This window comes from Eumetopias jubatus, unplaced genomic scaffold (genome assembly GCF_037043125.1).
Source record: "Eumetopias jubatus isolate StellerSeaLion01/CBP00866 unplaced genomic scaffold, mEumJub1_p1.0 scaffold_3, whole genome shotgun sequence".
NCBI lineage: Eukaryota > Metazoa > Chordata > Mammalia > Carnivora > Otariidae > Eumetopias > Eumetopias jubatus.
The window spans coordinates 4,356,391-4,383,567 of NW_028274809.1; the positions used below are offsets into that span (position 1 = coordinate 4,356,391).

Below are 27,177 nucleotides of genomic sequence, written 5' to 3' on the forward strand. Positions count from 1 at the left end.
CCACTCCAGCAGCCCTCAGTTTGTTTCCTGAGATTAAGAATTCCTCATATCAGTGAGGTCCTATGATACATGTCTTTCTCTGACTGACTTATTTCACTCAGCATAACACCCTCCAGTTCCGTCCACGTCGTTGCAAATGGCAAGATCTCATTCCTTTTGATGGCTGCATAATATTCCATTGTGTATATATACCACATCTTCTTTATCCATTCATCTGTCGATGGACATCTTGGCTCTTTCCACAGTTTGGCTATTGTGCACATTGCTGCTATAAACATTGGGGTGCACGTACCCCTTCGGATCCCTACATTTGTATCTTTGGGGTAAATACCCAGTAGTGCAATTGCTGGATCGTAGGGTAGCTCTATTTTCAACTGTTGGAGGAACCTCCATACTGTTTTCCAGAGGGGTTGCACCAGCTTGCATTCCCACCAACAGTGTAGGAGGGTTCCCCTTTCTCCGCATCCCCGCCAACATCTGTCGTTTCCTGACTTGTTAATTTTAGCCATTCTGACGGGTGTGAGGTGGTATCTCATTGAGGTTTTGATTTGGATTTCCCTGATGCCGAGTGATGTTGAGCACTCTTTCATGCAGACAGCTTGTATTTTTAAAGAATTACTTCCCAAAATTTTATTGTAATATTGTGAATTTTTTTCTCTTGATGACTCCAGGGATGTATTTTTTTCTGCTTAAGAATAATTTATTTTAGATGCCTTTAAATTGGGACCAAATATTGAGTTATTTATTTATCTCTTATAGGGAGAAAGAGGATTCCCTGGATACCCAGGTTCAAAGGTAAATAAATACTCCCTTAGTGGTGAAACGTCACCGTTGTTTGGGGCTGAGTCTGGTTTGAAAATCAGAATATCGTGGTGCTAGCGTTGGGTCAGCCGCTTACTGACCAGGGACCCGTGGAAGGCCCCGCCTCTCTGAGGTACTCCCTCACCTGTTATGTGGAGGTGAATGAGGGTTAAAGGAAATGACACGGCAGTAACATACTTTGCAAACTTAAAAATATTGTGATCTGTATGATATTGTCATTATGGGTTCAATAAGCTAAGGCTGACTGTGCAAAGAACACAGATATACTAGGAACCTAGTGGAACATAAATCAGAGTGAGCCACTTGGCTGCCCTGGGAAGTATGGTCCAGATGACCCAGGGACCCTCAGCTAGACCCTCCGTTTCAGAGCTTAATGCGTCTCTTTCTGGCTCTCTTCCCAGGGTGCCCCTGGTGAGCTGGGGACAGGCGGAGCCCCAGGACCCAAAGGCATCAGAGGCCGAAGGGTGAGTCTGCCTGCACCTGGATGCAGGTGGGGAATGAGAACATGCGGGGTGAAAATTATCCTTCTTCACTCGCAGCCTGGCTAGGGGTAGTAGAAGGTAGAAGAAGAGGAATCCTAAGCCCCAGACCAGACCAACCCTCTGTGGTTGTCTGTGCTGCCCTCCTTCAGCCATGCCGTCCTCACGGGGAGGCCCAGAGAGCCCCTTCCTCTAATGCATCTCAAAGATCACCAGACCGCACGTTCCCCTCCTTCCTACCGTAAGAGTCCTCTTCCTTATGCGACTTTTAGCGCTGAATAACTCTCTTCAGTGAATGTTTACTCATCCTCTTAAGATTGCAATGAGTCCTGACTTAGCGAATGGTGGTCTAGTTGTGGGAAACCGTTATTTTTAGCTTAAAATATAGTGAAAACCATCGTATTATCCTGTTCATTTGCTCAGTGAAGACAGTCAAACTACATCCTTTACTCTTCAAGTTTTAAAACATTGGATTGGTTGTCTCCACGGAACAGTGATCTGATTGTCATTTCTTGGTTTCTTGTGCATCCATCGATAGTCTCATTAATGGTTCTGGGGCAAGCATCTTACAGTGAGAGATTTCTGGTGGGGACGGGGAACGTTGGATTAGATCACCTTCACCACCCCTGCAATCTTCTGCCATGCTGAGCAGTGTTTGTTCTGCCCTTTCTAGGGAAATTCAGGACCTCCAGGGGCAGTTGGGCAGAAGGGAGACCCTGGGTACCCAGGACCATCTGTGAGTACCCACCCAATTCTGATCAAGCCACGGGGACGGGATGCTTTACACACGCCTCTTTATAAACTTTCTGCTGTCTCATCTCCTCACAGGGCGGGCTGCTGCACTTTGGTTGTTACTGCCCCCCCCTTTTTAAATAAACCGCTTTTTTTTTGATACCACAACGGAGAAAAGAGCTTTTGAGTTTTAGAGCAACGAGAAACTTTAAAAAGAAGTTTCTTGTGGAACCTTGTCGTCTAGGATATATTGTAATTTGCCTTTATAACTTCCTGGTGTAGGTTTGTTTGAGGTTTGTGTACAGGACCAAAAAAAAAAAAAAAGTACAAGTTTTAATACCTCTTGGTTGCGTCTTGTAGACAGTATAATTTATGTCAGATGTCGGCTTGCGAACTACTTCCCTTGGTTTATAAAATTCCCAAGAGAGCTTCTGATCTGTGGTTTAAAACCCATGAGTGCCCGGCCCCCTGGGGCCAGGAGGGCGACCTTCTGCAGCCTTTCCAGTATGTCTCTCCACTGTGAATGTCTTCGTTTCCTTATTTGAAGCTCTCCCTCTATTATCACCCGATACGAAATTTGATGAGGTTCAGAGAATGACGGACAGTCACTCCTACAAGGAAAACTTGAGGGATTAGATGGGTTGAGCTTGGGTGAAGGTTGAGTCAGATGATTGCTGCCTTTAAAAAGTGAAGCATTTAATGGGAGAAAGTAAGCCAGTCACTAGTCTTGTGGAAAGACACCTGACTGGCCCACAAGATGACTGCTTGACCATCAGAGCAGCCACGCATTGGGATGAGAGGCCATGGTGGCCATGGGTCTGTCCTCGGAGCTCCTCTGGGGTGGAATCCAGCTGGTGTGCTTCGCACCTAGAGCGGAGGGTTAGCTAAGGGAATCCTCACTGTCCCTAATGTGAACAGGAGGTACTAGGCTAGCAGGTGGAAAGGAAGCTCTTCTCTCGGGAGAAGCAGTGTTGATACTCAAGCCCAAATGTGTGATCCCTTTGATTAGTCATGAGCTCCCAGGTTTCCAAAGTGTGGAGCTACTTATCTTGCAAGGGGAACATTTTTTTTAAAGATTTTATTTATTGGGGCGCCTGGGTGGCTCAGTCGTTAAGCGTCTGCCTTCGGCTCAGGTCATGATCCCAGGGTCCTGGGATCGAGCCCCGCGTTGGGCTCCCTGCTCTGCGGGAAGCCTGCTTCTCCCTCTCCCACTCCCCCTGCTTGTGTTCCTGCTCTTGCTGTCTCTCTCTGTGAAATAAATAAAATCTTAAAAAAAAAAAGATTTTATTTATTTGACACAGAGAGAGCAAAAGAGAGAGAGGGGGCACAAACAGGGAATAGCAGGAAGGGGCAGAGGGAGAAGCAGGCTTCCCGCAGAGCAGGGGGGGCCCAATGTGGGACTTGATCCCAGGACCCTGGGATCACGACGTGAGCCGAAGGCAGTCACTCAACCAACTGAGTCACCCAGGCGCCCACGAGGGAAACATTTTTGCCCTCAAAATTGTCTCTCTTTTGTTCCTTGAGCAGGAAAGTCAAATTTATAGGGAGAGCCTGAAAATGATCAAGGTCATCTGAGGACCACCTTTGCTTCCTCTGTTGTGTTTCTGGGGGCTGAGGATGGTTCCTTCGCGTTGGTGGTTCTGCCTGTCTGTCCAGCTTCTCATTCTCTCTTTCCTTGTTCTGCAGGGTCCCAAAGGCAACAGAGGGGACTCCATGGATGTAAGTTGCATGCGTACAGCTCCAGTCATTGCGCTGTAAGCCTTTTGTCCACCCACCCTTCACACTTCTTTCCTTTTCTTTTAAAGCAATGTGCACTTGTGCAGAGCATCAAAGATAAATGTCGTAAGTACACGATTCTCTCCTGTCCCTGACACTCTTCTGTTTTTACGTTTGACATTCTCACATAGTAAACATGTTTCACGCCTCTCTTTGTTTCTTTCATAGCTTGCTGCTATGGTAAGTTGATTTCAGCCCTTTGACTTCCTCCTGCGGAAAGAAGAGCCCCTCTTCCAGTAAGTAAAATTTGTCTTTGAAAACCCGCCACTTCCCGCAGGACCCCTGGAATGCCCTGTCTTCCCGACGGAGCTGGCCTTTGCTTTAGACACCTCAGAGGGGGTCACCCAAGACACATTTAGCCGGATGAGGGACGTGCTCCTGAAGATTGTGGGCGACCTGACCATTGCTGAGAGCAACTGCCCGCGCGGGGCGCGCGTGGCCGTGGTCACCTACAACAACGAGGTGACCACGGAGATCCGGTTTGCCGATTCCAAGAAGAAGTCGGTCCTCCTGGACAAGATCAAGAACCTCCAGGTGGCTCTGACATCCAAGCAACAGAGTCTGGAAACAGCCATGTCCTTCGTGGCCAGAAACACGTTTAAGCGTGTGAGGAATGGATTCCTGATGAGGAAAGTGGCTGTTTTCTTCAGCAATAAGCCCACGAGGGCGTCCCCGCAGCTCAGGGAGGCTGTGCTGAAGCTTTCGGATGCAGGGATCACACCCTTGTTCCTCACGAGCCAGGAGGACCGGCAGCTCATCAACGCCTTGCAGGTCTGTGCCCTGTGGGTGTCGTTGGCACCTCGCTCTGTTCTTCTTGGGCTCTGGGAGGATTCCCAGGCCCGTCATGCCTCCTTGATGAGTTCATGCCAGAGTTTCCTAAAGCCCCAGGGTGAGGCTGTTGTGATTGGCAATTACTCGAGCGAGATTTCCAGGACAGCCGGGTGACTGGCTCCAGGGTGACAGCCAAATGCTTGTGATTTATTCCCACTGGGTCCATCCTCACCTGCTGGAGGAGAATCTCCCAGGGCTGACCCTGAGGCCTACAGTCTCCTAGTGAAGTCCCCCCTCCCCCAGTGTCAGTGACCCCAGCACCCCTACCTACACCCCTCTTCAAACCTTTCCTCAGCCAAGATGGCAGCCAAGGCTCAGCCTTCGCTGTGAAGCTGCGAACTGCTCCCTTATCAGTTGCTTACATAGCTTGTTTAATTGTTATAATGACACATATAATAATTATACTAACTGGCTACTTAATATTTATTCGGTGCCAACTCCAGTGGCATTGCTCAAGACGAGTGGGCGGTGGGCATGATGGGAAAGAGCCCTAGTTCCAGTCCCCCCCCCGACCCTCACTTTCTGGCTTCAAGTCCCTGCAAGTAATATGGTCACGTCACTTAACCTGTCTGGATCTTAGATTTCTCCCCTGTGAAAGGCGGGGTGGGGCAGGTTGGTCTCTAGCATCTTCCCTTCCAGACTGCGCATTCTATGGTCTTACCACTGCCTATGTCAGCAAAAGGCAGTCTGGTCATTGGTGCCATCTCTCGGGGCTTCTTCTGCTAAACCGCAGGCCAATTTGAGCCCAGAGCCCTGAGCTTGGGAAGCCAGCTGGGGCTGCTAGCTGTCTACCCTTGTAAGGGCCCCATTTATGTACATTTTCCCTCACAGGGGCTGAGGGACCCAGAACCACGTGGCTCTTGACAGCACTCTTTCAGCAAGTTGGAGAAGTCAATTAATCATCCATTAATTAAATTTAATTATTCACTAAATGACTCCTTAGTGATGGTGTGCTAAGTGCCATGATGATGAGCAGGGCTTCTTGAGTCTTCTAGAAGTGATTTTATTACTTGCTTTGCCTTTAAATCCCTTTCTGGACCCGGGAGAGCGGGGGAGGATGGAGCTAACGTTTGTCAGGGGCTGGAATTGTTGCTGACAATGACCAGACTGCCGAAGTGCCCACTCTTTCCTAGAGGCTAGCCCAGGCACTTCGCACGCCTTATCAAATTAGACATGGGGAGTTTACCACTATCCCTGTTTTGCAGCTGAGGAAACTGGACCCCAGGCAGGTTAAATAATTTTCCTCCAGGCCCAGCAGAAAGTGCAGGAGTGGGATTTGATCTGCAGCTCATCTCCACAGGAGAAAACCTGTGTTGTCCTATTAAGCTCAGTGCACCCTCCCCAACCCTACCAAGAAAACCCCCGAGAGGGTACTGATCTGTTGGGTGTTTATTTTTCTGATGTGACTCTTCTTCCGCTACATTTTCAAGTAGTTACTTACCATGGACACTCCTACCGAGCATTTCCTTTCATTTCAACCAGATCAATAACACAGCAGTGGGGCATGCGCTCGTCCTGCCCGCAAGGAGGGACCTCACGGACTTCCTGCAGAACGTCCTGACGTGTCATGTTTGCCTGGGTAAGGTGCTTCTCTAACAGGAATATCTGTTACAATACATATGGTACTCTCTGTAAAGCGACATTTGAATCAATGGTCTCCGTCCATAGAAAGGGCTTGAGTTAAAGGAAGACTCAAAGAGCCTCACATTTATCAGTGCAGTTCCTATATAAGTAGCTTCCATATTTAAAGTGGAACCCCTCAAACAGAGCTTCTCTTTGATAGGGAAGGATTTATTTCATAGGAGATAAAGGAGAAAGGAGGCTTTGCTTACATTTTGACCTTGGAATCCAGATTTCAATTATTTATCTTTGTGACTTTCTGGAACACATTTCTTTAAACAGCAGCAAAGAAATAATTGCCTTTCCTTTCCTCTCTTCTCCTCTCCTTTCCTTCTTCTCTTTCCTCTTCTTTCTTTTTCTCTTTCTTCTTCCCCCCACCTCCCCTCCCCTTTCTTCCTCTCTGTCCTCCCCCTCCTCCCCCTCCTCCTCCTCCTCCTCCTCCTCCTCCTCCTCCTCCTTCTTCTTCTTCTTCTTCTTCTTCTTCTTCTTCTTCCTTCTTCTCCTTCTCCTCCTTCTTCTTCTTCTCCTCCTCCTCCTCCTCCTCCTTTTCCTTCTTCCTCCTCTTCCTCTTCTTCTAATGCCAATGCCATAGTATACTAACAAGGACTTTAACTTCCTGGTTTATTTCATTTAGTGTTAGGCGATGAGAACTGAAATCTGGCCACAAAATGGCAGCAAACTATAAAGAGTCTCCTATATTATGTGATGATTTTAATTGCTCCTGACTCCCGACACACTGCCGTACAATTATCTTGCTGTGGGAGTCACAGAATAAATAGGCTCCCATGCTTCTTTCTAGACATCTGCAACATTGACCCATCCTGTGGATTTGGCACCTGGAGGCCTTCCTTCAGGGACAGGCGAGCGGCGGGCAGCGATGTGGACATCGACATGGCTTTCATCTTAGATAGTGCTGAGTCCACCACTCTGTTCCAGTTCAACGAGATGAGGAAGTACATAGGGTACCTGGTCAGACAGCTGGACCTGAGCCCAGACCCCAAGGCCTCCCAGCACTTTACCAGGGTGGCCGTTGTGCAGCATGCACCCTACGAGTCCGTAGGGAACGCCAGCGTGCCGCCCGTGAAGGTGGAAGTCTCCCTGACTGACTACAGCTCCAAGGAGAAGCTGGTGGACTTTCTCAACAGAATGACACAGCTTCAGGGGACCAGGGACCTGGGCAGCGCCATTGAATACACCATAGAGAACGTCTTTGAAAGTGCCCCCAGCCCACGGGACCTGAAAATCATGGTTCTGATGCTGACAGGTGAGGTGGAAAAGGAACAGCTGGAAGAGGCCCAGAGAGTCATCTTGCAGGCCAAATGCAAGGGTTACTTCTTCGTGATTCTGGGCATTGGCAGGAAGGTCAACATCAAGGAGGTATATGGCTTCGCCAGTGAGCCCAACGACGTCTTCTTCAAACTATTGGATAAGTCGACTGAGCTCAACGAAGAGCCCATGATGCGCTTTGGGAGGTTGTTACCATCCTTCGTGAGCAGTAAGTCCTACATCGGACAGTGTGGGCTGGGCCGAGGGTTTCTGACAGCCCGTCACCTTGGGCTCTCTGGGACATGGGGCTGCAGAAAAGACATCTAGTGTGCTGATGTTGACTTGTTCACTCATTCAACACATATGTATTGGCACCTGCCATGTCCCAGACACCCTTTAGGAGCCAGGGATGGCAGTGAACACACACAGAAGGAAATCCTGTCCTTGTTCACTCACTCATTCAACCAAATTTGACTCGCATCTCCCAGCCATAGACCCCGTGTCCCTGAGAGGGCACAGTGGATCGAGTGCACATTGATTATGCATGACACAGTAAGTGGGGAATCTCCTCGAAGGAGTTGTGTTGATCTGGGCTTAGCCACCAACCCCACACTTGGAAACTTCTGGGTCTTTGCTGATGTGAATCTCCTCCCTGCTTTAGTGGCAAACCCATATTCATCTTCAAAGCATATCCCCAGCTGCCCCTACTCAGTGTGAATGCTCCCCACTCCCAAGGCTCTGTCATCCTCAATCTGGACACTACTTATTGTATCTTTTCTGTGGCCTGCTGGTTATTCCTTTGTGGCCTGCGGTCCTGGTAGACTGGATGATCCGTGAGGAGGTGCATCGTTGACCCTATGCTCTTGGGCTTGGTACAGTACAGAGCCAGCCCCAGGTCAGCACAGGAGAGTATCTAACTACTGAGGGAGCTGTAGAAAGTAGGAACAAACATGCATGTACAGAGAGTTTACTATTCAAGGGAAAGGCAAGGTCCATGAAAACCGTGTTCACATTTGCAAAGGCCTGTCCCTCGCAAGTGTTAGAGAAAAAACATGAAGCAAAGGTGAGGCAGCAAGTTCACCCCGGGGCCACCGTCACTACTTCCAAAGACTAAAAACAAAAGTTTTATTAAGCACGACATTGAGAAAACTTTAAAAGTAATTTGGTTACAATTTGATGTTCAAGAGCTTGGAACTTGTTCAACTCTGTGCTCGATTTTTCTTCTAGTCCTCTCTCCCCCTTACACTGAGTAAATATTTTCTTCAACCCAATCACCCAAATATTGCCAAACAGAAGATTTTGGCTTGAGATATTTTATGGGTCAAGTACCATGGTGCTTAATGTTTAAATTTACCAGACATAGCTTGTCTGGAGGAATGAATTAATTTAACAAATATTTATGGACTGACTACCTGCTGTGTAATCCTTTTAACTCATTAGCAGATTAATTTTAGTTTGCATGGGATTAACGTGCACTTATTTATTTATTTTTTCTGGGGCACCTGGGTGGCTCGGTCGGTTAAGCATCTGCCTTCATCATGGGTCATGATCCCGGAGTCCTGGGATCGAACCCTGCATTGGGCTCCCTGCTCGTGGGGAGTCTGCTTCTCCCTCTCCTTCTGCCCCTCCCCCTGCTTGTGCTCTCTCTCTCTCTCTCTCTCTCTGCCAGATAAATAAATACAATCTTCAAAAAAATTTTTTTTTCTCTTTCTCAGGTGAAAATGCTTTTTACTTGTCCCCAGATATCAGGAAACAGTGTGATTGGTTCCAAGGGGACCAATTGTCAATTACGAATCCTGTGAAGTTTGGTCACAAACAATTGTAAGTATTGTAATAATTGTCTTCAAAAGTACAAAAAGTATAGAAAGAATGCAGAGGTCCTCCAGACAATGCCTAACTTTTTGGGTAAAGACATTGAAATCCAGAAAATGTGACTTCCAAAATGTCATGTGGGGCATTCTTTTCAATCTGCTGTATCCATTTGCTTTTGTTGCAGAGCAAATTCTTGAAACTTAGTGGTTGAAAGCAGCTATTTATTTAATCCGCAGTTCTATGGGTTAGCAAGTTTTGCTTGGGCTCAGCTGGGCAGTCCTCTGGCCTTGGCTGGGCTCACTTCTTTGTCTGTGGTCAGTTGCCCATCCATTGTGCTTGGGGGTCAGGATGGTCTCAGCCGGTTGGCTCCCCATTGCTCTGCATGGCCTCTCCTTCTCCAGGAGGCAAGGTTGGGGGTTTGTTCCCAGGGCAATGGGCAGGGTTCCAAGAGAGAAGTCAGAGGGCATGAGGCCTCTTGAGGCCTGGGTTGGAACCAGCACACTGGTACTTCAGCCACATTCCATTGGCCGATGGATGTCCAACGGATGTCCAATGGCCAGCCAGCCTAGCTTCAAGAGTTGGGGGCTCGACTCAACGGGAGGCCCTATCACATCACATTTCGAAGGGCACAGGAAGGGAGAGGGTGGGAAATTGGGGCCATGTGTTGAAACAGTCTACTGCACCTGGTATGAAGTGATCTCCTACAGAAGGATTGACTACATTAAGCAAAACATGGGCCCCAAATCTTAAAATGATTAGTGCTATGATAGCACAGATTATGGTGGTGACACTAGGAGGCAACGTGCGTGTTCCACTAGGAAGGCTAACGAGAGGGTGGGGGTTGGGGGGCTTGTACCCCCAGGGATGCTGGCCCAGCTCTATCTGTGGTACCAGCTCCAGGCATGGAGAGGTGGGCTGTGTGGCCGTGTGATAGAGGGCGAGGTGACGGGGACATGGTGGCTAGAACTGAGCCCGGGCAACGTGCCAGCAACCTGTGCCCCTCCAGGGAGTGCCACAGACTGTCATGCTTTCTGGGTAGGAGAGGGTTCCGACCGTAACACCCAGAGGGGACTTGGACTTGAATTATCCTTGACAAACGAGTATGTGCCTTACTCCTGGCTGACCTCCACGGTGGGGACAGAGAGCCCGCCTCCCTCTCTCAGCCCTGAAGTTCTCCAGCTCTTGTCCTTGTCCTTGGAGGGCGGGCTCCACGCTCAGCCGAGCAGACTGGCCGTCGCTGCTGAGGCTGCTGTGAGCTGTGTCCTGCTTCGTCCGGGTGCAGGGCTGCTCTTTTCCTGGCCTTAGTTATCTCTGTGCTTTCTCTCAAACATTCCCTGAACCATCCTCCACCTTATCTTTAGGAAAACAGAATGAACGCTGTAACCTAGTGTTTGAAGTTGTAGGACATCGCCTTGAACCTATGACGCTTGTGTCTTAGAGCAGGGGCAGACCGATGAATCAGTGAGTGTCCGTCTCCGGGCAACGAGCAGAGGACGCCCAGCTCTGGGCTGTTGCGTCTGATTATGTGGTTGTGTTTTTTAGGAATCCATAATAAATCAATAAATTGTGAAAAAAAAACCCCACCCACATCCCAAAATTAAGGCAAATAAATATACACAGTAAGCTCTGGGAGGGAAAGTACATGCTGACTTAATCATTTTGAGCTCATCATAGCATTTTTTGAGTGGATACTTTCTTAGAATGGGAGTAGCTATTAACTGGTTTTATTTAATTTTTGGTGTATATGTTTCAGTTGGTTAATTTTTAAAAATTAGGACATTGTTCTAGTATTATTTCATTATTGCTAATGATAATAACAATTAAAATAGTTATTATATTTTATAAATTAAAAAATAAGATGTCAGATGTATTCATAGTACAATACAGACTTCATTTTTAATGATTCTATTACTTTATATATAGCATTTCAGTATCTTTTCTCTGGCACAGATTCTAAAAGAAAGGAATTTAATGTATGCAATACTGTATGTAAAATATAAAAACTATTGCATGCATTTTGATAAAGTAGCAAAGTTCACATAGCTCATGGGGACTATGTTTTTGTAAATTTTAGAGGGCAGGCGAAAATATGTATGGATTGAAACAATATTTAATTTGTTTTAACAGAAATATCCCAAATAATGTTACTTCAAGTCCTACATCCAAACCAGTGACCACCACAGAACCAGTGACCACCACGACCAAACCAGTGACCACCACGACCAAACCAGTGATCACCACGACCAAACCAGTGACTGTGGTAAATCTGCCAGCCTCAAAGCCAGCCGCAGCAAAGCCAGCCCCGCCCAAACCAGCCGCTTCGAGACCCGTGGCCGTGAGGCCCGTGGCTGCCAAGCCTGAGGCCACCAAGACAGCCACAGTCAGACCTGCAGTGGCCGCAAAGCCGGTGGCCGCGAAACCAGCAGCTGTAAGACCCCCCGCTGCAGCCAGACCAGTGGCCACCAAGCCCGAGGCCCCCAAGCCCCAGGCAGCCAAACCGGCTGCCACCAAGCCGGCCACTGCTAAGCCGGCGGGTAAGAAAGCATGCTCAGGGCTGCCAGCTTGGGACATCCTCATTTCCTGTGTTCAGAGCATGCCCCCTGAAGCCTGTTTATAAAGCGAATGAAATGCAGTCATTGTTCCAGGAATGGTACCTCTAGATGATGCATTTGAGAAGGTGCTGGTCAGAGCATGTGATTGTCAAAACATTGCTTTTTTTTTTTTTTTCTGTTAAAAGCAGTTTTTCTCTTTCCTCTTTGAGGCTCGTGAGCTCCACAGAAAGAGCAGATGGAGTGAGTCTCCCACGCTCTGCTGCCTCTTTCCTCCACTGCTCAGGCCAAGCCCCGAACCCTGCCTCAGCGTTCGGGAAGCATATTCCCATAGGAAAGAGGCCCCAGGCTGCGCTGTGGTGATAGTGGGGTGTTCCGTGAGCCGACTGGCAGGTCAGAGCCTGGACAGTCAGGCTTCCCCCCCATCCCCCCAGACTGAATATGTGCTAATACTGTCCGTGGGGAAAACACCTTCCAGACGGAATTCGATATGAGGGTAGGTGGGCTTCCTGAGACCCAGAGCAGGGATTCCTTTAAAAGAATTTCCTGTCACGTCCTAAAGTTTCCTGACTTCATGCATTTTAAATGATGGAGCTCATTCCGTCTTGAATGCTTTCCCGTGTATTTTCAAAGTCTCTCCTGAACAGGAGTGATTCTCAGTAGAAAAAAAATCGTTTTGTACCTTGCTGAGAAATAATGAGATGATGCATTCCACATTTCACGGACGTTGGTAGCTTCCAAGACTAATATTCCTCAGGAGCTCGAACAAGAAATTCATGCCCTGCTCACCTAAATTTCCGCTCCCCTGCCTGCTGATTCATCTCTTTCTGTTGCTGTCTGTCACCTGTGGGTCACAGTCATGTAGGGTTTTAAGCTTTATCTCTGCACTCTGCTCCACCTGTCTTCCAGTGAAGGCATCCCGAGAGGTCCAGGTGTCCGACATCACTGAGAACAGCGCCAAACTCCGCTGGGAGAGGCCCGAGCCCCCCAGCCCTTACTTTTATGACCTCACCGTCACCTCGGCCCATGACCAGTCCCTGGTGCTGCGGCAGAACCTGTCGGTGACGGAGCGCACCGTCGGGGGCCTGCTCGCCGGGCACACGTACCACGTGGCCGTGGTCTGCTACTTGAAGTCACAGGTCAGAGCTGCCTACCAAGGAAGTTTCAGCACAAGTGAGTACACGGTCAGCCCCGAACAGTCGGTCCCCGATTTCCACGTGCAGCCTCAAACAGGCCATAAAGGGAACGATCCCGATTCATTGAATCTGAAACAACAAGGTTAGGTTTGTGTGTTTGGGTGATGGCCAGTCTCAGAAATTGATGCAGCAGAAGGCTGGATTCCTTGGGAGCTCTTGCCCTGCCCCTGGGGTCCTGAGATACTTCATGGAGGAAGCCAGATCCATCTGGCCCGAGGGCAGCCCTTGCTCTGAGAGAAAGAAATAGGTCCACGGAACCTGGCCGGAGTCTTGACTGCCCACCACGACCAAGTGTGTCTCCACGTTCGGTGAGCAGAAAACACCACCAAGACTCACTGGCTCCTCAGAGGGTAACCAAGCCCTGGGAGTCTTACCAGCCCAAGGCCAGGGGACGTCCACAGCCACCGTGCGAAGGGCCGCAGGGCTCCCCTCCCTGGTCCGCCATGCTGGTATTCTGCCCTCCGTGGCTCTGCCCTCTGTGGCCCATTGTCCCCCTCGCTCCTCCGTGGCCCTGAGGCCCGAGACCTACTCTTGCATGCATTCCAGTCCCTGTTAATTACTCACACCCCTGATCTTCTAAAGTTCTCCCAGATTCCCCCACCTCACCTTCTTCTTGACCCGTGTTGCTCCTGGGATGCGGAGGGGGCCCACATTCCTTTCTCTGTGGACCAGTGTAACTCGGATCAAGGAATTCTGCCTGAGGAAAGGGAAATCCTGGCAGTCACCATGCAATCCAGGAAGATATGAGTGCAAAGACCCTTCAACCCCAGGGCTCCATTTTCATGGATGGAAGCAGAAGCGCTTATGTGGGAAATGTTCAGAGATTTCCTCCATTTGCTTGTTGAGATGAGCGGAACCTGCAGACGACAGACATTGGTAGTGTCTGGAGAGACTTTGCAGGTCTCGCCCTCAAGTGAGCCGTCGGTCCCCGAGAATTCCTAAGCCCTTTAGCTTCCGTGTTTCCAAATAGTTGCCTGTGTTTTTCTTTTATAGAGAAAGCTCAGCCTCCACCTCCACAAGCAAGATCGGCTTCTAGTTCAACCATCAATCTCATGGTGAGCACGGAACCAGTGGCTGGTGGTGAGACAGGTGAGTTGTGAGAGTATTAGGTCCATTTACAGCACTGAGAGAGCATCCTTCCAGACACTCTCAAGCCTTTAAAGCCTGGATTCTGGGTTGTCCACTGGGGTTCTAATTCTCAGGCAAGCCCGACTTCTATGGGGAAGTTCCCAATGGGCATTCTGTGGCCCAATGTGGTCTTCTTCTGCATAGTCCAAGTCGTAAATGGCCACTTTCCTTTCCTGTCACCAGACTCTTCAAAGGTGCTTTGGGGCTAGAGCCGGGAATTCATGTGTCTGTTGATCGGATTCTCCTGTATCTCCTGATGGGGTTAGAGTTGATTTGTGGCTTGTGATGCTGGAAGCATAGGACTCGTTCCCTCAGTGACTTAATCTAATAACAACTGCTTAAAAGGGCACAAAGCAACACAGATTAGAATGCATGAAATACATGGGTTTGGAAGTGACCCCTGGGATGGACGTTCTGGTCCTAATTCCCTAAGCACACGACCTGCCTTAGTCTGTCGTCCCCCCGTCTGCGTGCCTGAGCCCGAGGTGTGCACATTTCAATCAGTGATGAGTTACACCTGTTTCTGAAACTGACAACTGTTTATATGCTTTTGTTGCTGGGCAATGGGACCCTGCGGCTCTGTGTGACCTCAACCCTCATTCAGTGGAACGTGAGCTTAGATTGTTCGCTCATGAGAAACTGATTATCGATACAGTTGATACGCTCGGCTTATGGGTGTTCTGCAAAAGATGTTGGCAGTAATATCCAAAGTCAAAATTCCGTGGGCATTTACATATGGTATTGTTTTATGGACCCCAAAGCAAAAGGTTTCCACTCACTGGGGACATGTCCTTATTCTTTGATGTATTGGCCACTGTCCGGAGGACGAAGGCATTTCTCTTTACAATGTTTATTTCTGTAATTGACTCTGATAAAAGGCATTTGCTGAGGCTCACTGCTTTGGTGCTGGATTTAAAAGCCCTGTGCTTTCTCAGTATGCACTGCATTGTCAGAAGCTCCGACACACTGCTTTCTGAGCCTTTCTGGAGGATTCCTCATTTTGCTCTTTCCTCTGTAAGTTTTGAAAATGATGTCTGTTTCTCCATCTTACCCTTTCTGTAGAGACTGCATCCTATCCCATCTGTGTTTACATAAAATTGGATGATTTCTGACTCCACACACCCATCTCCTCGCGGCCACTTGGGGGGAGAGACCTCTTGATTCTTTTAGTTGTTTCTAAGACAATCTTCTCTGTTGCTAGAATATTCTGTTCCATCAATGGACTTCCCCTATAGCCATGTCTGTGTGCACATCTGTATTTATTTTCTGTGTCTGTATGCGTGTCTTATACTGTATCTCTATGTCTGTGTCCATCTGTCTGTCTATCTATCATCCCTTAGTTCAGCTGCAACCATCCTGACATGCAGCGTCAGGAGTTACTGGAAAGAAACTAAGTCAATGCAGGAATTGTGGAATTACAAACATAGATGTGCAATTACTCTAAGCCAATGAATTACTTAGAGAACTGAAAAAGGTTTAAAATAATTCGCTTTTGGACACAAGTTTAGGAATTGGTCTGTGGTAGAGACAGCCATGTGTTTTTCAAACTCTTGCAGCCTTCCCATTGGGAAGATTGACAGAAAAGCAAGACATTCTCTTCTCTTGGTCTAAATTTATGGGAACGATTCAGGAATTCAAGGTAGACTGGGTAATTAAACTTGAACTTGTTAGGAATTGCTTAAAAAGATTTTATACAAACCTTTAATGTTCTAATTTTCAACTTAAATTAACACAATGGGAAGTAGGGTTTGGGATGGAGAAGATACCCAGACCTCTTCTGCCTCCTCGATTTCTGCACAGAAACAATCTTCTGAGACCTGCATCAGGAGACCACGGATGAGCCTTTGTGCCCTGCACTGGGGCACCTGTAGCTCTAAGCCACTCCGGCTTCCTGCCTCAGTCACCTGCATGGTGAATGGGTTCCCAACATGGTGCTTGAGCTCAGACAGAGCTCCCAAAGATATGGTCAGGACAGATGAAACTCTAACTTCAAAGTCACTGAACTCTGTCTCTTGTTTCCCACTCGCTGGGAACGTTACCCCTCACAGAGTGTAGGAAATACAAAATTCCAGCAAATCCAGTTCTTCACTGAAATAAAATGACTAAGAGTAAGTTCCATGGTGAGATTTGGGCATGTTTCTGGTTTTCTTACGTGTGGTCCAGAAGGGACACAAATATATAAAGGGTATTTAGTTAATATAAACAACATAATCTTTAAACAAGAATCTGGTTGGCCTCTTACGTTTGTTGTTTAAGACTGAGTCATAGGCTCAGAGTTAGGAAAGCCCTTTGAATCCAGACCTTTCCCGCTTATGTCTCCTCTCACCATGTGGCAGAGAAAAGGGTTTTTGTCCGGGCTTGTGAGTCTTCTATGGCTACAAGTAGTTAGATACAGATGATTCTAACCTTTCTCCTTCATTGTGGTTACTACATAACCTCAAGCCCAGAACTTAGAGGTTCTTTAACTCTTCCCTGTGTGTGCCCGTGCATAGCTGTGTATTTCCCAGCTAGTGATTCAAGTCAGTGCGAAGATATAACTTGCTTTTTTAAAATTTAAATTCAGTCAGCCAACATATAGTAAGTACATCATTAGTTTCAGATGGAGAGTTCAGTGATTCATCAGTTGCATATAACACCCAGTGCTCAAGAACAAGACCCTACATAATTGATCACTACCCCTAGTCCCACAGTAACAAAACAGCACTTTGCTGCAGAAGGCACTTCATCTTCTACATTTGCTCAATGCACGGCACACACACACCCACACGCCATTTTTGAGAACTCTTTTTGAAGGAAATCAATTTGATATTTACTTTAAAATGTTTAAACGTCACGGGCGCCTGGGTGGCTCAGTTGGTTAAGCAACTGCCTTCGGCTCAGGTCATGATCCCAGGGTCCTGGGATTCGAGTCCCACATCGGGCTCCTGGCTCAGCGGGGAGCCTGCTTCTCCCTCTGACCCTCTCCCCTCTCATGCTGTTTCCCTCTCTCTCTCTCAAATAAATAAATAAAATCTTTTAAAAAAATGTTTAAACCTCACAATGGAATCAGGAGTCAGAATCAGGAGATGAGAGCTTCCTCTCTCTCTCCCAACCTCCTCCCCCTCCCCCACCTCCCCGCTATAATTAAGTCGTCTTAGGAATTTTCCCCAGGGAGAAAGACTTTTCCATGATATTTATATTTTTGCAGGTAGAAAAAGAGTGACAACGAATCACTTTATTAAGTAACTTAAAAATATACTAACTGTATTCATGCTCCGTAGTTGCTTGCGTATTTTGCATCCAGATAGCGATTACCATACCATGCAGTATTTCTCCAAAGATGTCTTTTCTAGACAATGCAGGCAAATGAAGTTTAAAAGCTAGTTTTTATCTGTAGACACGAGTGCAGTTTAATTTCTCTTCTTTTCTGCATTACCAGTTAATTAGAAACATGGTTTGTAGTTACAGAGATGTATCCCTGTCCCAGGATTAAATGTGAGATTCTTTTCTTTGCCCTATTTTTACCTCCACGAATAAAAGATTCTCTGGGGTTTGATTCTACCTTAAGGAACTGCATTTTGTTATAGTTTAGCACTTTGGATTTAGAACACATGGTGACCAGTGTTTGAATCTGTGCAGGGATTTGTGGGCAAAACCCTATGAAATGAAAAGTCCCCCATCCATGTCATCGGATGGAGGACAAGAAGAGCCAGCAGTTTTTTTTTAATTTATTTTTTTAAAATTTTTATTGTTATGTTAATCACCATATATTACATCATTAGTTTTTGATGCAGTGTTCCATGATTCATTGTTTGTGCATAACACCCTGTGCTCCATGCAGAACGTGCCCTCTTTAATACCCATCACCAGGCTAACCCATCCGCCCACCCCCCTCCCCTCTAGAACCCTCAGTTTGTTTTTCAGAGTCCATCATCTCTCATGGTTCGTCTCCCCCTCTGACTTACTCCCCTTCATTCTTCCTCTCCTGCTATCTTCTTCTTTTTCTTTTTTCTTAACATATATTGCATTATTTGTTTCAGAAGTACAGATCCGTGATTCAACAGTCTTGCACAATTCACAGCGCTCACCGTAGCACATACCCTCCCCAATGTCGATCACCCAGCCACCCCATCCCTCCCACCCCCCACCACTCCAGCAACCCTCAGTTTGTTTCCTGAGATTAAGAATTCCTCATATCAGTGAGGTCATATGATACATGTCTTTCTCTGATTGACTTATTTCACTCAGCATAACACCCTCCAGTTCCGTCCACGTCGTTGCAAATGGCAAGATCTCATTCCTTTCGATGGCTGCATAATATTCCATTGTGTATATATACCACCTCTTCTTTATCCATTCATCTGTCGATGGGCATCTTGGAAGAGTGAGCAGTTTTAAAGCTTGACTTTTTGTTGGCATAGGTTAATGTTGGACCACTTTGAAATTATGCTTAACAGATGTTTATCAGGCATTCCTTTGTTTGATGCAGGCACATACTGGGAGGGGGCTAGTGAGGGGATTATTTGTCCCCCAAATGAGGTCTGGCCCTGTTCGGCATGGAGTTTGGGTGTAGCAGGAAGGCCTGGACTTTGAGGGAAAGGTTGTTTACAGTGGCAGACTGAAGGCATCATTACTCACCACTCAGGATTCCAGACTTTGCAATATTGCATGATTCTGTTTTAAATGGTTAATACTTGTATTTTCTTCAGCAAAACGAAACAAATCCCCACATTCCAAAATACCCCATCCCACTTTATGCTTTCCTCAGGATGTAGAAGAATCACATCCACTTTTCTGTGATCCATTTGCTACCTAGGAGGGCCGTTAGCAACACTTAAACCAATCTTTTGGCAATTCTCACAGCCTTTAAAACTGGGCCAGGCATGTTTGTAGCCCACTTTGTTGCGGCTAGCTTTGGGACTGCTACAGAGTTGCTAATTTTGGCTTTAGGTTTTTGGCACTCTCTCGTCCTCATTTTTGGCTTAAGAGGACTTGGATAGATATTCTCTATGCATATTACTGCTAAAGGCAAAGCTATGAAGTTTCTAAACAACACACAATTCTTTTTCAGAAAATATACTTTTTCCAATATTACAAAGAGAATCCTAAGTTATTGGCTTATCCCATACCAATTGCAGAAAAGTTTCAATGCAGAAGAGAGCCCAGATATTCACCAAGTGTGTAACATTCTTTTTTACTTATTCTAGAAATTAACCATCTGTAGGAATAACCACTTTGAGCAGGTGTTAGTAAGTCAATTACATAGCTCTGAAGGAAGTTCTTCAATGTTTTACTTATTTTATTGATTCTAAGATTCACTATTTTCCTCTTGTAAAACTTCTGAAATTGAAGTGTGACTTACAATTGATGACATGTCATGGCTGTTGACAGTGTTTTGTCCTATTTAGGGGGATATAAAATAATAGTGCACAATGAAATTAAGATATCTTAGATTTGACAAAATACAGTATTTGGTTGGCTGTGTCCCAGTCTGTCACACTGGCTAGCACCAAATGGTATACTGGGGAAAATAGATGACTTTATGTTAATGGTCATTTATAGAACTAACTTAATCTCACAGATTGAGGTCCATTAAATAGCTATAAAAATTTTCCCTGCTTGGTAGAAGAGAAATAGCCCTTTTGAAGGCTGTGCGTTTGTTGTTGCCTGAGGATGTACCTATATTGATGGCAATGTTTGGGTTATGATGAGCCTCACAGGGCATTTGGCATTTTTTTTTGTTGTTGTGAAATAGAAAAGTCCTAAAAAATGAAAATCTATTAGTCAAGATGTAAAAAAGCAAAGGATCCAAACCTTAACCACAGCTACATTCAAAATAAAGTTAAAATACAAAAAATTTCCTTGGTACCTTTTGAGCCAATTAAAGCTCAAAATGTTGGCTCGGGCATTCACTCATTCAGGCAAATCATACCTGCTTCTGTGGCTGGAAGCACCTGATTCCATATCAACAGTGCTGGATCTGAAGGCTATTAAACCTTCTTCTTGTCTTTGAAACCATTAAATCGATGAGGAGCATGTTTACACATATTTACAACTGTAACATAAACACCCACCCCTCCATCGCACACACCAGATTTGCTCTAGGAAGCACTTTAATACCAGTCACGTGTTGGCTTGGAAAATATCCAAGCTGATAACTTTTAAAATGCTGCTCTTAGACACTATAGAAATCTCAAACTATAAAGAAAAGGCAAGATTTTCCAATGGAATGTGTTCTGTTTCAGAGAGTAATATCATAGGTATTCATTGTGGAGAATCTAGAACATACAGGAAAGCATAAGAAAATGTCACTCCATGGTTGCAGTACTGATGGCCACCATTAACAACCCAATGAATATCCCTCCTGATTTTTTCCACGAATGTGATGCATGGGCATGCATGCACACGTGTGAACATGCACACGTCGTTGTTACAAAAATGGACAGTGTTTCTTGGGGCGCCTTGCACCCCATGATTCTGTTTTAGGATTCCTAGGTTGGCTCCTGTAGCTTCCGTGAACAGCTGGGATTCCCTGGCAGGGTTTTCTAGACTTTGTGCTGGTGTCCGTTTCCTCTTGTGCTTGGAGGCTCACTGATGCCCAGGGACCAGTCACTGTTTCACCAGAAAGTTTCACTCAGATGGTGATCGGAATCAGGCAACCCCTCAAGTCTACCCTTTAAGGTGAAATGTATTGATGATGTTATTCTGGGCAAAAGTGAATCAGGAAAGGTTATTGATAACTTTTACTCCTATTGTCCTTTCGGCTCCTCTTGGGTTCTCAATGGAAGGAGGAGAAAATGGGCACACGGGCAACCAGAACCTCCTCTCAGGTCGAAGAGGACCCCAGGCTCTCTCCAGGCTGTGCCCGAAGGGGTGAACTCATTTTGGAGTGAGCACATGAGCAACTGTTGTGTCCAAAGACTTGTTCTGGGGAGAAGCTCAATGAGGTCCTTCCAACCACACCTCTCTGGACACAAGACATTTTTATTTTTGTGTCTTTTAAATGGTTATTTCTGCATAGACACAGCATGGGTGAGTCCAGTCTGCATGGCGCATCTCAGAAACCAAGATGATGATGGGAATTTAAAAGTACAAGGCTTCTTAAGGACCAAACCTCCCGTTTTCATGCTTAAAAATGAAGACTCCCACGTTTTGGTCTTTTAACAGTGTGGGGCCCTCGTGAATATGTTTCTCTTGGTCTACCAAGTATCTGGGTGCCCACAGTGCCGGCACCTTGTGTCACCTTGAGAAGCACTGTGGGGTCTTAGCAGCGACCCTCACTGGCATATAGGGTGTAGGATGCAAGAGCAATAGTTTGGGGCTGGACAGTTAGGGCGCAAATCCTAGTAAGCCGGAAAAGCCAACCAGTCAGGGAGCAGAGTGTCCTTCCACAGGGCCACCTCAGGCTGAAGTCCCTGGGAGGACTTCCTGTGCCCGTTTTAAGAGAGCATGGGGGAGTGGGCACTGGGAGCATTTGGAACAAAGTTGGAATGAACATGAGCCATGTGGGGGATGTTGGGGGGAAGAAAGGATTGGGGACGAGGCTACCATTTGGTCTGAGCTTCCCACTAAACGGGGAGCCCACCAGCAAACGAGGGGAGAGTTTTGGTGGTTGAATCATTTTGCCTTGCTCTGTCCCCTGCATGACATTTCTTGAAAGCCAGGCATTCTCCTTCAGTTGTTGACACATTCGAGAGGAAAAAAAAGTTGTTTTCGTAAATTGTCATCATTTTATTCTGGCTTCATTGGTTCTTCCTAGGGCTTTCTGGCTACCTGGGCCTCTGAAAGGGTCTGCAATTAGGGGATCCTGTGGAGCCCCCAGTCTTTGTGCCTGGGTAATGGCTTCCCCACGTGATCAGAGAGGGTTTTAGGCCAATTCTGAGCCTCAGTCCTGTGTACCTCTGAGTCTGGTCCATGACGATTCACTCAACCTTTGATTCTCTAACCCAAGACTTTGGTTTTCCTTTTACTTCTTGGTGCAATCAGAACTGTAGATGCTCCCAACCTCTGCAGCTGTGAGCAACTCACGGGGGTGGGGACAGAGGCCCATGGAGATGTCAGCCCTGCAGGGGGAGGGCCCTGTGACTCGGGCATGTAGGCTACTCCCATAAACGTGTAGCATCGTCCACTCCAGGGACGTTGGTCAAAGGAAGGTTTACGGTTTTCAAACTTTCGGATAATGGTTGACAGTAATGCGTCTCTTTCCCAGCATGGTCTGGAGTTTGCCAGAAAACTCTGTAAACAGATATTTTACTGTGGAAGGGCTGTAAACTTTTCTTTCCAGGCATCATGGAGAGAGTGTAGCTCTTACTTTGCAGCTGGGCTGCATCAGAAGTATGTATTTAAAACATAAACTTCCTTAACTGGAAAAAGAATGCTTCTGTGTCTTCAAAACAGCTTTGCTCTGTGACATTTTTGCCATTGTGGGTTTTAGATCAGTGGTAGCACTTCTTTTACTTACTTGTTTAATTTAGCTGCTCTCGAAGGCCCTCAGCTACACACACACACACACACACACACACACACACACACACAATCTGCACACAAATGCACACACTCAAAAAGGAATTTTCTTTTCCACTTTAACTTTTATTTCACATCTGTTTGGCTTTGTCATGAAATGTATGGCCTCATTTTTGAACTGTGTTCTGACAGAACGTAGTTGCTATTTTGCAGAGGAGTAGAAAACGACATAGTTTTATTAAGATGTAGTTTCTTCAGTGGGGCTTTACTATGGAAGGAACTGGAAGGCAAATGGCCCCATGACTGGAAAGGGAAAACACAGTTCATTTCATCTGAAATTATTCAATAATGATGGCTTGCATTTCGTATCCCAGGGAAGTTGGTGAGGTCTTTCCATCAAGGTCATTGTATTCTTGCTGTGGGTGAGAATCACGTGCATCCCACAGCCCGGGGGTGGGGGCAGGGGCCTGGGGAGGCTAAGAGGGTTTCCCTCCTGCAAACTCTCCTCTTTGCTCTGTCAGCCTTGTGTTGAGACCTTCAGCCCCAAGTGCTGGGGGCAGAGTCCCTCGGGTGTCCTAATGAATGCTCTTTTCTCATCCTGTTATTAAAGATATATGCAAGTTGCCCAAAGAAGAAGGAACTTGCAGGAAATTCATCTTAAAATGGTACTACGATGTGGAGACCAAAAGCTGCATGAGATTCTGGTACGGAGGCTGCAGTGGCAACGAAAACAGATTTAATTCACAGAAAGAATGTGAAACGGTTTGCGCTCCTGGTAAGTGACTGAGGATTCTTTTGGGTTTGTGGCTTTTGCAAATCAGAGAAGAGATCCAGGCCAGTTATTCACCTCATGAAGATATTTGAAAGACAATGATTATGAGAGCTTATGACAGAGGAGGTGGGTGGTATCTTAGATAAGGAAGATAATTCAAATAAAACACAGGGAATTCATTTTCTGAATTATTGTTATTTCCTAAAAACATACTTGTATACTTGGATTCTTGCCAACGAGGAAACACATACCCAACTATTCCTCCCTCTTCATCTTTAAATAATTATTCTTCCTCTCCATACTAGTGTTGACACTGGGGCTACCCACTATCTGCATGATGTTGGCCATTTCAACTGCGGATACGAGAGCCCAGCCAGAGCCAGAACGGGGCAAGCGTGGTGTGCACAAAGGCCCTGGGGCCGGGCGAGGCAGTGAAAGGGCTCAGATTGCACACAGGGCCCCAAACCCAGGCCAGGGACTGCTAGGGAAGCCGTGAAAGGCACTCAACGGAAAAGCGAGATTAGGGAGGAAAACCAGAGTCCATGGGACAGTTTTCATGAGAAACCCAGTGTCCTTCTTCGTCAGTAACGTGACTTTTCCCCTGTACTTCTTTCCTGCCCTCCCCCGCCCGCCCCTCCATCAATGCTCAGCGCTCGTCAACCCCGGAGTCATTGCTGCCCTGGGGACCTAAGCGTGGCTGACCAGCAGCACATACCTCTTGAAGAAGAAGGAGTCAGCCATTGCAAGTCGTCTCTGTAGAAGCTCTGGGTATAGACATCCTCACACTGTTCCATTTCCTGCTTTGATTTACACTCGAACTTGGGAGGAACCGTTCTGCCGCATGATCTATCAATATGGTGCTAAATGTGTCTGTGGACCCAACGCTCTCTGTCTCCGGGCAGTTATATCGTATACTTCGAACGTTGTGTAATAGTTATCCACTGCTGGTGTTTCGTGAACATTTCTATAAACTCATACTCCCCCTGGAGTCTCACACTCTGCCTATTTTGGGCCAAGTGTAAGGTCTAGGATAGAACTCCACATTTCACCGCTATCTATATACTTCTGCTTGGTTCATTTCTTCCCTCTTCAGTAAGCACGACTTTAGATGGAAAGCCTTGTAAGGTGAAGAAACAAGAGTCCAGCTTTTTTTTTTAACTCCCCCCTGCCCAATTTCCTAGATTAGATTTCAAGTTAATTTTCCTTTTCTAAAGCCTCTAACAAATGATCTAGTTAGAAGGAAGCAAAATCCCTTAATCTTTGTGCACTGTTGTGGGACCAATGCCTTCATTAAAGGATGAAAAAAGTCATAATAGAGAATATTTTTGGCATTCCTCTAATGTTGTGTTTTTTTTTTTGTTTTTTTTTTTTTTGTGTGTGCCGGGTTGGGGAGGGTGTTTAATTTTAATTTTAAAAATTTTAGGAAATTTATACAGAGAAACTTTTTAATAAAGTATATTGAAAGTGTCATGGGTTTGGTGTTGCTGGCTATCTTGTTTCCATAGCACCTGCTGTCACGAGGACCCCAGGCCAGGGGAACAGGGCCCAGCCCACCAACGGGGCCCAGCCCAGCCCACCGCTCTTTTGTTTCCAGGGGAGGGGAAGACTGCTCTATCACGGAGTGTGGGGAGACCCGGGCTCAGCCCACTGGCATGGCAGCTCTCCGTGGCGCCTTCCCTGCTTAGGATCCTTTCTGGGTCTTTGTGATCTTCAAAGTCAGGCTGGCTTTTATCCTGAACTCTACCTTCTAGTTGGACCCAGAGCCTTGGCCTCCTTACCTGCCTCTTCTTTAAGGTGACTGTCTCCCAGGATTGGCTTGGCTCCCGCCCCACAGGGGCTGAGAGATGGGACACAGTTGGTCAGGACACCCTAGCCCTCTTCTGGAGTCTCAAAGACAAAGCCTAAAGTCTTTTTTTTTCCCTTAAAGACCTTTTTCTCCCATCTTCAGAAGTAACGCAAGCAACAAATAAATACATATGTAGGTGGCACCTGAAGCCCACCTGAAACTGAATTAGTTTGACAAAAAACACATCTACTGAATTAGTTACACATCTACTCTGACAAACGTTCCTGACAGTGGCAGGGATGTTGGGTGTGTGCGGAACTGCTTTATGTCAGATCAGGGAGGAATCTGTCAGTTGATCTACAGAGAGGAAAGAGAGGCGGTCAGAGGGTGTGCAGAGCTCCCTGTGATCCACTCCCTATGACTTCCACCCAGATCTTTGAGTGAACTTTCTAAATTCTCAAAATGCACTCAGTGTGGCCCCATCTGCCTAGAAACTGGTAGAAGCACTGAGCTCTGTGCCCGTATCAAGCCGGAGGAGAGACAGAGAAGTAGAAGGATGGGGTGGACAGAGGAGACCCCTGTTGAGAATTTGCAGAAATTTGAGGGAGGACTCAGGACTTCACGGGACATTGGGGATGTGAATTTCCTTGCCTTCTTTGGGACTGAGAGAACCTGTTTGGACATCAAGGCAGCTTCCGGGGAACTAAAAAGCTTCGGGAACTCCTCAGACGTTCTCACAGCGAGGGCACCTTTGCTCACATCCTGTGCAGAAGCCTTGTGGGGTTCCTCTCCCCATCCCTATTCGGGGCGAGCAACATACCAAGCCAACACTTCTTCCCAGGGGCCCTCTCTGCCCTCAAGTTCATGCTGACCCCTCCTCATCTTTAAGGACCCCTTTTTTGGATAAAGCCAACACAGGGGGTTTACAAAGAGCTCAGTGATGGTCATGAATTCCCTTCAAATGGATATTCAACCTGGGTGGGAAAAGTGCATTCTGTGACTTTCTCAGGGATGGCTGCCCCAAAGTTTCCCAGCCCCAGAGGAACACCCCCCTCTTTCCATATAAATATGCCTGTGTACGTCCCCTCAAGCTGTGTGTGTTCAAGCCAAGTCCATACCATAAGCCATGAAATAGTCCTTGGCCAGCTACCACAAACTGGGCAGCTAAAACCACAGAGCTTTATTCTCTCACAGCTCTGGAGGCTGGATGTCCAAAATCAAGGAGTTGGCAGGGCCATGCTACCCCTGAAATCTGTAGGAAATCCTCTCTTGTTTCTTCAATTTCTGGTGATCCGTTGGCTTGCAGCTGCATCCCCCTGCTTCTGCCCCTGTCTGCACACGGCTGTCTTCTCATAAGCACACTGGCCGTATGGGATTAGGGGCCCACCCTAGTGCAGAGTGACCTCACCTTTACTACTTACAGCTGTGGTGATGTGATTTCCAAATATCCTGACATACTGGGGTTTTAGGACTTCTGACCTATCTTTTTCTGGGGGGAGGAGGGAGTGCACCATTGAGCCCATAAGACAGTGTTAGCATTTCCAATACCCTGCTCCCCACTCGGCCATGATGCAGCTAGGGCCTGCGAGGGCTTTCAGCTGAATCCTATCACTTTCTAGTCCCTTTTGGTTATGAAAACCATCCCTAATGGATCTTAAGGCTGGGTCCCATTGACTTTAAAACTTAAATCCCAGATAGTCTTCACAGCCTTTTGCCGTGAACCCCAGTTCAGGCTAGACTCATGGCTCACGGTGCCTGGTGGAGTTGGAGTGGAGACGTCCATGGCTTGTTTCTTCCCCCATTCTTCTTCACCCTCCAGGCCTGTGAAGTTCTGTGTTGCACCCTATGGCCCCTAGGGGCCAGGCTGACTCTGGCTCTCTGCTGCTGCCCTGCCACCTCACCCTGCCCTGCCCTGGGCTCCCTCTGTGGCAGGGTCCCCAGGCTGGCTCTCTGGAGACACATATCA

At 46.9% G+C, this 27,177-nt stretch overlaps 1 protein-coding gene across 2 annotated transcripts in view; it reads left to right on the forward strand.

The window, feature by feature from the left end:
- COL6A3 (collagen type VI alpha 3 chain) overlaps positions 1–24,895 on the forward strand; it is a 66,976-nt gene extending 42,081 nt beyond the window's left edge. The window contains exons 29-43 of one of the 2 annotated variants that reach the window (XM_028105294.2): positions 760–795; positions 1,224–1,286; positions 1,975–2,037; positions 3,720–3,752; positions 3,839–3,875; positions 3,978–3,989; positions 4,087–4,580; positions 6,123–6,219; positions 7,060–7,755; positions 9,242–9,347; positions 11,466–11,872; positions 12,797–13,060; positions 14,077–14,172; positions 23,264–23,428; positions 24,076–24,895. In XM_028105294.2, coding sequence (XP_027961095.2) covers positions 760–795; positions 1,224–1,286; positions 1,975–2,037; positions 3,720–3,752; positions 3,839–3,875; positions 3,978–3,989; positions 4,087–4,580; positions 6,123–6,219; positions 7,060–7,755; positions 9,242–9,347; positions 11,466–11,872; positions 12,797–13,060; positions 14,077–14,172; positions 23,264–23,428; positions 24,076–24,116 — 2,610 coding nt within the window. In that variant the 3' untranslated portion in view covers positions 24,117–24,895. The remainder of the gene's footprint in view (positions 1–759; positions 796–1,223; positions 1,287–1,974; positions 2,038–3,719; positions 3,753–3,838; positions 3,876–3,977; positions 3,990–4,086; positions 4,581–6,122; positions 6,220–7,059; positions 7,756–9,241; positions 9,348–11,465; positions 11,873–12,796; positions 13,061–14,076; positions 14,173–23,263; positions 23,429–24,075) is intronic. The other variant, XM_088021476.1, reaches the window with a different exon arrangement.
- Positions 24,896–27,177: the final 2,282 nt, after the last annotated feature.